Consider the following 9,699-nt stretch of genomic DNA (forward strand, 5'->3'; position numbering starts at 1 on the left):
TCATAATACTAAATTAGTTATTCCAAAAGAGACATTATTTTTGGTGCTACATTAATTATATACTATGAATTTAGAGGACTGACTTCATGCCAATGCATTTAAAGATTTTTTTGCCACCACCAGAGAGTAAGCACATCGCACTCATTGCTGACTTGTGTGCCCAGGACTGACAGTTTAACTAGGCTCTATTAAAGATACAACTGGCTGTGGGGCCTTTGATACTTTTCTCTGTCAACAATCCAGTAAGACCGAGAGGAAGAACCTCTGACTTGTAGCCCAAAAAGAGTCATCTGAGGAGAAACAAATGGGTCTACGTCCGTACCACCCTGAATGTGCCTGATCTCTTCTGATCTCGGAAGCTAAGCAGGGTAGGACCTGTTTAGTACTTGGATGGGAGAAACAGAATTGTCAAGGGAAGGTACAATTGGGTATTAGAAAGAAGAAATTATAAATATTCATCAAATGTTTACTGTGTGTAAAAGTCATTAGAAAATAAAATAATGAAGATGTATTCCATGGTATAATTGATGTCTTCACAGATTTTTAATGATTTCATTACAGGTCCTTTCTCCTGACCTCTCATCCTAGAAACAAGCTTTAGAGAAGACTGAATGGGACATAGTAACAATGTGACAGAATTTGTCCTTCTGGGCCTCACTCAGGATCCTGGGGGCCAAAAAGTATTATTTGTCATATTTTTACTCATTTACCTTGTGACTATGGTGGGCAACCTGCTCATTGTGGTGACTGTTCTTGCCAGCCCCTCTCTGGGCTCCCCCATGTACCTCTTCCTTGTCTATCTGTCACTCATGGATGCAGCATATTCCACTGCCATTTCACCCAAATTGATCATAGACCTACTCTGTGGTCAAAAGACAATTTCCTTCTCAGCTTGCATGGGACAGCTCTTTCTGCAACACCTTTTTGGAGGTGCTGATGTCTTCCTTCTGGTGGCCATGGCCTATGATCGCTATGTGGCCATCTGTAAACCACTGCACTACATAACCATCATGAATAGACAGGTTTGCATCCTCCTGTTGGTGGTGTCCTGGGCTGGAGGTTTTGTTCATTCTGTGGTTCAACTTCTCTTTGTGTACAACCTCCCCTTTTGTGGCCCCAATGTCATTGACCACTTTGTCTGTGACATGTACCCACTATTAGAGCTTGCCTGCACTGACACCTACTTCTTAGGTCTCACTGTGATTGCCAATAGTGGAGTAATCTGTACAGTCATCTTTGCTTGTCTACTAACATCCTATGGTGTCATTTTAAGTTCCCTTAAAACTCACAGTCAGGAAGGGAGGCGCAAAGCCCTGTCTACCTGTGGTTCCCACATCACAGTGGTTGTCCTCTTTTTTGTTCCCTGCATTTTTATGTATAATAGACCTGTTTCTAACTTCCCTGTTGATAAATTCTTAACTGTGGCTTATACTGTTATCACTCCCATGTTGAATCCTCTAATATACACTTTGAGAAATTCAGAAATGACAAATGCTATGAAAAAACTGTGGTGTAGGAAGTTAGCCATGGACAGAATGAGAATGTGCCATTCATATTGAGAACGAGAATGTGTCATTCTATGTGTACTTGTTACTAATTCTGAAAGAAGTAACAGGTAGTGCATTCTAAGAATGGATGACTTAATCAACTCAATGCGTTCTCTTAGAATGCTTTTCTTTATTCTTACAAAGATATCAAAAAGTAGAACAAATTATCCTTTGAGATTAGAATCAATCTCATATAGAAATCTGAAGGATGAATAAAAAGGCACAGGTATTTTTCTTATTATTAGGAAAAATAAACTATGTTTACCTTGTAACTTTTTTTTTGGTTTGGCTACAGATGTCATGATTTTTCCCCATTGCTCTCCCCTCCCCCATACCACCAAACCCCACCTCCCACCATCAATGCCTTCCGCATTGTCCATGCCCATGTGTCCCTCATTCTTGTGTCTTGGCTTGCCTCTTCAGCTTTTCCTGACTAACCTTCATCCTGCTCTTCTGTGGTCACTGTTAACTTGTTCTCTATGGTTTATATTGAAATGGGCTTTAGAAAAGTTTATTTTTCTTGAAAAGTGAAAAATAAGCTACTTTTGAAAATTTGCTTTTACCCCAAATAATGAGAATGCAATTTGGCTAATGTTTAGAACAATTTTCTAAGGTTAAAACAGTGGCATGTATATATGTATGTATGTATGTATTATTGTTGTTCAAGTACAGTTGTCTCTATTTTAACCCCACCGTGCTTCCCTACCCTACCCATCTATGCCTCCCACCCTTAAACTTACCTCCTTTGGCTTTGTCCATGTGTCCTTCAGACATGTTCCTTGATGACCTTTCCCCTATTTTCCCCCAGCATCCCTCTCCTCCATATCCTCTGGTTACTGTCAGTTTGTTTTTTATTTCAAAATTGTGATGTTTGTTACTGTATGTATACAACAGGTTTTAGCAGCTGCCTTAAGCATTTTGTCTTCCAGATTACTTCTGTTTCTCATTTTGAGGCCTGTGCCTTTGAAGTTCAGAATGTTTAGATGGGTGATGTTTAGATACCATATTTGGTTAAATGCACAATCATGGAGCAGTTCTGTTAGATGTGATGTTGGATATATTCACAGGTTGGGATGAACCCGAAGGGGATGGTGATAATAAAAACAGATTCCAGCTCTTGATTAGAGTATAGAATACCATACCAATCCAAGTTGTAAACATCTTTTCATGCTTTTCCTCACTAGTTATTATGTGCCTTTTTGCCATTCTTCAAAGAGTAGGTGAAGCTTATTTTGTCTTCATGACACTGAAGATTGGGTAATGAGATGCATTATTTTGCACAGCAATGTGTTTCCTAAAAGTTGCATTCAACTTCAGTACTTTAAATTATAGACTTACTAGTATTTNCTTCTCCTCACTAGTTATTATGTGCCTTTTTGCCATTCTTCAAAGGGTAGGTGAAGCTTATTTTGTCTTCATGACACTGAAGATTGGGTAATGAGATGCATTATTTTGCACAGCAATGTGTTTCCTAAAAGTTGCATTCAACTTCAGTACTTTAAATTATAGACTTACTAGTATTTGTTTTTATATAAAAAAATTATGGTTTTCAATCTTATCTTAAAAAAGTATTTTTTCCTCATCATGTGTTCTCTCCAGAACATGACAAACTAGTGAAAGATGGAATTACTTTCACTGTACTGTAAAAACCTCATTTATGTGTTTTATAAGAGTTTCTTCCTAACTAAAAAAAAATAGAACTTTTCCAATTAAAAAATTGTATTATGTATTTTTATGCACACCAATAATATATGCAATTTATACCCAGAATATGATCAATATTGAAATTACCTGTGTTTTCCATTCTTCTTCGTTCCAGAGGTATTCCCAATAACATTGAATTTTGTTACAGTCATACATAAAAAGAGTTTAACTGCATATGTATGTATATCTAAGTTCTAGAGTATACAGTTTCATATTCTCTACATTTATTAAAATTATGTTACATAGTTCAAAGTTTTCTCTTTTTTGCACAACATTGACTTCCTAAGATTTAATCATGTTCCCTCATGTCTCTGTAGTCCCATCAGTTTTCTGGTCTGTATTATTCCATGTCTAAATATACCACATGTTATGAACCCATTTAGCCAGTGTCCTACTCTGTGCTGCTATAGACATCCTGAAAGAAATTACTTTGTGTTAAGTAGGCTGTTTACATGCTCACCTTTATGGATGGTTGCAGTTTTCTCCTAAAAATGTGTTATCAGTTAAACTCCTACTTGTGTTTATATGTGTGCATTTGTGTGTGTGCATGTGTGTAAGGAATTTAAATCTACTTTACAAAGGGCTTTNGGAGGCAGGGAGCATGGGGTGGGGGGCGGGCAGGGTTGGGATTATAAGACAGAAACCTGTACTTGAACAAGAATTAAATAAAAATTATATTAAAAAAATAAATAAATCTACTTTACAAAGGGCTTTCAGTTGTGATAAAACCAAGGTTTCCAATGAATTTTTAAAAAATGCAATCTAACTTCCTAATCTGATATGTCCTTTTTAGGATAAATAGGACCAAATAGTTGTGTATATATTTCTACACTCTTTTCTTTTAATTAGTTTATTATTCTTAGGACAATACTACATTATTTTACACCTTGTAAGTAGCTTTTGACATTTTTAAGAGGCCTACTATGCAATATTCTAATTATATGTTTTCTCTTTCCAACAACTATCTTCCACATAATTATTAAAATAATTTTAGAGCATGGACAAAACCAAGGGGGAGGGTGGAAGCAAGGGAGGGAGGTGGGTTTGGCTGTGGTGGGGGGATTGGTGGGGTCAAAATGCAGACAAGTGTAATTGAACAACAATAACATAATTAAAACATAATTTCAGAGGTCTCAGAAACCTACTAAGACTTTGAAGATGGTATACTAAATGTCTAATTAATTTAGAAAAGCATTGATGTCTTGATTACATTGAGGCATTCTTTATTGGAACATAAAAAATCTGAGTATTTATTTAGGTCTTTATGATTCAGTTACCTTTTAAAATATTGCCGAGCAGTAATGATATTATTGCTTTTTTTCCAATATGTTTCTAATATTTTATATCATGTTTTTAATTTTATATTCCTTAGCAGAGGATAAAATAATATACTAACTGTGAGTAGAGGAATCTGGACTTATTCTTAGCTGTAATGTGGATGCCTGTGGTATTTCCTTATAAAAATGTGTTCATTAAAAATGAACTAATGATCATTAGTGTCTTTTAAGAAACAGATATCCATCTTCACAGGAATAACTGGAAACTATTCACAAAGAATTTACCAGATTAAAAAACTTAAAAAAATAGTGAAGTACCTGGGACTAGCAACAGTGAGACCTTATTACTATCCTAGTTATGAAAGGGAAAAAGAAATAGATTTTTTTCCCAAAAATGGGAATAACTGTAACAGAAAAAGGAGGTTTATTTGACAGGAGCTGTGTCTTGAGTAGAGAGAGAGCCATTTCCAAACTGGCTTGTGAGGTAAAGTGGTAGAGGAATTAACACCTTGATGTCTCTTCACTCTCTGATCTCCTATTATTTCTTTCCCTTGGCTGCACTTAATGGACAGCTAAGTAATGGCTGTTTTAGTAGTCAGGTTCTTATGGACCAGAATAAGGTGGAAAATATTAGAGTTGGTTGTAAAGGAGAGAATGTAGCACATCCATGGCACCCAACCCTTTTTGCTTTGACTATTCACTTACAACTTTGAATGCAAAGTAAAACTCTCTCCCCAACACAGGAAACGTAAAATGTTCCTTTAATTGCCATATCATCAATTGATTTCAGCTCAGACATACTCCCACTTCCAACCTAATTGAAATATGAACTGCCAATGCTCTTCATATGAAGTAGCAGAGGGGGGGAAGAATAAAGAGATAAATAAATGATTACATGAAAGAAAACCTCCACTTCAGACTAAGGTTCTAAAGCTTGTCCCATGATCAAAGTTAACAATCATAACTTCTCAATCTGCATTTTGTATTCCTTTCACTTTCTGCCAATTTCTTGGCTAGTCAGAGACTATCATCCAGTTGGGTGACTCAAACCTTAATTATCATTGGAATCAAATCTGTAATGGTTCTTTTTTGTTGTTTTCCCCTGTTTCTCATTGCTGTCTACTGGGCATGGGAGTAGAAGTAGATACTGTATTGCATGCTTTCATTTGTGTGTGGAAATCTAATTTTCTAATTAGGACCAAGCAGGTCCTAATTAATTTTCTAATTAATTTCTAATTAATTAATTTTCTAATTAGGACCAAATCTAATTGCTAATTAGGACCAAGCAGTCTACTCAGTAGAGGGATCTTCCTGTTGCATCAGCCTGGGAAGCCCAACATAACCATGGACATTTTCCATTGAAAACCTAATGGAACAATGACTGTGTTCATTGGTACAAGTATTCCTCTGTGGGCACTAGGGCTTTCAAACACACCAAGTTCAAACTTCCATGTAACTAAATCAAAAATGCGTTAGGTGGGTTATCATGTGTAATAGGTGTAAGAATGATGAAGCTCATTCTGAGTTCCACATTTGATTCACTAACTTTTATGTGTTCTGACTACAGGAGACATGGCCTGATTTCAGTATAGGCATGGCTGAAGTATATAGCTATCATTTAGGCTAAGAAACCAACATTGTTCTGTGCTGTCTTTTCTCTCAAGTGGCACTGTCATCAGAGACTTCACCNTTTTTCCCAAAAATGGGAATAACTCTAACAGAAAAAGGAGGTTTATTTGACAGGAGCTGTGTCTTGAGTAGAGAGAGAGCCATTTCCAAACTGGCTTGTGAGGTAAAGTGGTAGAGGAATTAACACCTTGATGTCTCTTCACTCTCTGATCTCCTATTATTTCCTTCCCTTGGCTGCACTTAAGGGACAGCTAAGTTGATGACTATTTTAGTAGTCAGGTTCTTATGGACCAGAATAAGGTGGAAAATATTAGAGTTGGTTGTAAAGGAGAGAATGTAGCACATCCATGGCACCCAACCCTTTTTGCTTTGACTATTCACTTACAACTTTGAATGCAAAGTAAAACTCTCTCCCCAACACAGGAAACGTAAAATGTTCCTTTAATTGCCATATCATCAATTGATTTCAGCTCAGACATACTCCCACTTCCAACCTAATTGAAATATGAACTGCCAATGCTCTTCATATGAAGTAGCAGAGGGGGGGAAGAATAAAGAGATAAATAAATGATTACATGAAAGAAAACATCCACTTCAGACTAAGGTTCTAAAGCTTGTCCCATGATCAAAGTTAACAATCATAACTTCTCAATCTGCATTTTGTATTCCTTTCACTTTCTGCCAATTTCTTGGCTAGTCAGAGACTATCATCCAGTTGGGTGACTCAAACCTTAATTATCATTGGAATCAAATCTGTAATGGTTCTTTTTTGTTGTTTTCCCCTGTTTCTCATTGCTGTCTACTGGGCATGGGAGTAGAAGTAGATACTGTATTGCATGCTTTCATTTGTGTGTGGAAATCTAATTTTCTAATTAGGACCAAGCAGGTCCTAATTAATTTTCTAATTAATTTCTAATTAATTAATTTTCTAATTTGGACCAAATCTAATTACTAATTAGGACCAAGCAGTCTACTCAGTAGAGGGATCTTCCTGTTGCATCAGCCTGGGAAGCCCAACATAACCATGGACATTTTCCATTGAAAACCTAATGGAACAATGACTGTGTTCATTGGTACAAGTATTCCTCTGTGGGCACTAGGGCTTTCAAACACACCAAGTTCAAACTTCCATGTAACTAAATCAAAAATGCGTTAGGTGGGTTATCATGTGTAATAGGTGTAAGAATGATGAAGCTCATTCTGAGTTCCACATTTGATTCACTAACTTTTATGTGTTCTGACTACAGGAGACATGGCCTGATTTCAGTATAGGCATGGCTGAAGTATATAGCTATCATTTAGGCTAAGAAACCAACATTGTTCTGTGCTGTCTTTTCTCTCAAGTGGCACTGTCATCAGAGACTTCACCATCCCATTTAATAATTTTATCATACCAGATGCTTCTGAGTAAGGGGAAACTTCTGAGATCAGTGACATAGACTAGTTATTTAAAAATATTCAAGGAGCCTTAGCTTGTGTAGCTCAGTGGATTGAGCGTGAGCCTGTTAACCAGAGGATCGCGGTTCGATTCCCAGTCAGGGCACATGCCTGGGTTGCAGGTCAGTTCCTGGCAGGGGCCAGTTCCCAGCAGGGGATGCACGAGAAGCAACCATACATTGCTGTTTCTCTTCCTCTCTCCTTCCCTTCCCCTCTAAAGATATATAAATAAATATTTAAAAAATAAAATATTCAAGGAACTAAAGAAAAGCATGTCTGAAAAGCTGAAGGAAAACACTGTAAAACAATTTCTCAAAAGTAAGTGACTTACATTAATAAACAGATGAAAATCATGAAAAAGAACAAAAATAAATTATAGACACTAATTGCAATAAGAAATCCACTGAAGTGGCTCAACAGTAGATCTGAGCAAGCAAGTCAGTGAAGTTGAGGATGGGTCACTGAGATGATCCTGTTAGGGGAGCTGGTACCTAGAGCTGTTCAGCGCTCACTTTGTCAAATATTAATTTACAATAGAGACTTATGTTTATTTCTAGGCTCTTTATTCTGTTCCATTGGTCTATGTGTCTGTTCTTATGCCAGTGATTACAGTAGTCTTGTAATACAGTTTGATATCAGGTATTGTGATCCCTGGTACTTTACTCTTCTTTCTCAAAGTTGCTGCAGCTATTTGGGGTCATTTATGGTTCCATATAAATTTTTGAAATGTTTGTTCTATACTTGTGAAATAGGCCATTGGTGCTTTAATAGGTATTGAGTTGAATGTATAAATTGATTTGGGTAATATGGACATTTTGATCATGTTAATTCTTCTGATACATAAACATGGTATATGTTTCCATGTTCTTGTGTTTTCCTTAATTTCTTTCTTCAGTGTTGTGTAGTTTAGTGAGTACAATCTTTTGGTTCTCCTTTTTGGTTAGGTTTATTCCTAGGTATTTTATTTTTCTTGTTGCTATATCAAATGGAATTCTTTTTCCTGATTTCTGTTTCTGATGTTTCATTGTTGGTGTACAAAACTGAGTTTGATTTCTGAATATTGACTTAGTATCCTGCTGTTTTGCCAAATTCATTTATTAAGTTGAGCAGAGGTTTTTTTGGTGGGGTCTATGGTATTTTCTATGTACACTATCATGTCATTTGCAAGCAATGACAGTTTTTCTTCCTCCTTTTCAATTCGGATGCCTTTTATTTTGTTGTCTGATTGCTGTGGCTAGAACTTCCAATATCATGTTGAATAGAAGTGATGAAAGTTGACAATCTTGTCTTGTTTCTGATCTTAGTGGGAAAGATTTCAGATTCTGCCCATTGAGTATGGTGTTGGCTGTAGGTATCTCATATATGGCTTTTATTATGTTGAGGAATGCTTCTTCTATTCCTACTTGGCTGAGTGTTTTTATCATAAATGGGTGCTGTATCTTGTCAAATGCTTTCCCCAGATCTATTAATATGGTCATGTGATTTTTGTCTTTTGTTTTGTTTATGTGATGTACTACTTTTATTGATTTGTGAATATTGTATTATCCTTGCATCCTGGGATTCATCCCTTGGTCATGGTGTATGATCTTTTGAATTCAGTTTGGTAATATTTTTTTAGGATTTTAGTGTTTATATTTGTCAGCCATATTGGCCTAAAGTTTTCATTTTGTGTGTGTGTATTTATCTGGTTTTGGGATTAGAATGATGCTGGCTTTATAAAAAGAGTTTTGGAGCCTTCCATCTTCTTAGATTTTTTTGGAATAGTCTGGTAAGGATAGGGATTAGTTCTTCCTTAAATACTTGGTAGAATTCTCCTGCATAACCGTCTAGTCTAGGGTTTTTGTGGTTTGAGTTTTTTGATTACTGCTTCAATTATTTCTTCTTTGAGTTTTGGAAGACGATATTTTTCTAGAATTTGTCCATTTTACCTAGGTTTTCCAGTTTCTTGGTATATGGTTTTTTGTAGTCATTTCTTATGATTCTTTGTATCTGTGGTATAAGTTGATCTGTCCTCTCTCATTTCTGAGTGTGTTTATTTGGGTCCTCTCTCTGGTTTCCTTGATGAGTCTGCTTAAAGGCTTGTCAATTTTGTTATCTTTTCAAAG

General features: G+C 36.2%; 1 protein-coding gene across 1 annotated transcript; it reads left to right on the plus strand.

The window, feature by feature from the left end:
* The first annotated feature begins 611 nt into the window (after positions 1-611).
* LOC118986848 (olfactory receptor 4A5-like) lies at positions 612-1,559 on the plus strand. The gene has a single exon (XM_037045910.1). It carries the CDS (start codon positions 612-614, stop codon positions 1,557-1,559), a length of 948 nt encoding a protein of 315 aa, XP_036901805.1.
* Positions 1,560-9,699: the final 8,140 nt, after the last annotated feature.

This window comes from Sturnira hondurensis, unplaced genomic scaffold, assembly GCF_014824575.4.
Source record: "Sturnira hondurensis isolate 20B ecotype Veracruz unplaced genomic scaffold, ASM1482457v3 Scaffold0004511, whole genome shotgun sequence".
Lineage (NCBI taxonomy): Eukaryota > Metazoa > Chordata > Mammalia > Chiroptera > Phyllostomidae > Sturnira > Sturnira hondurensis.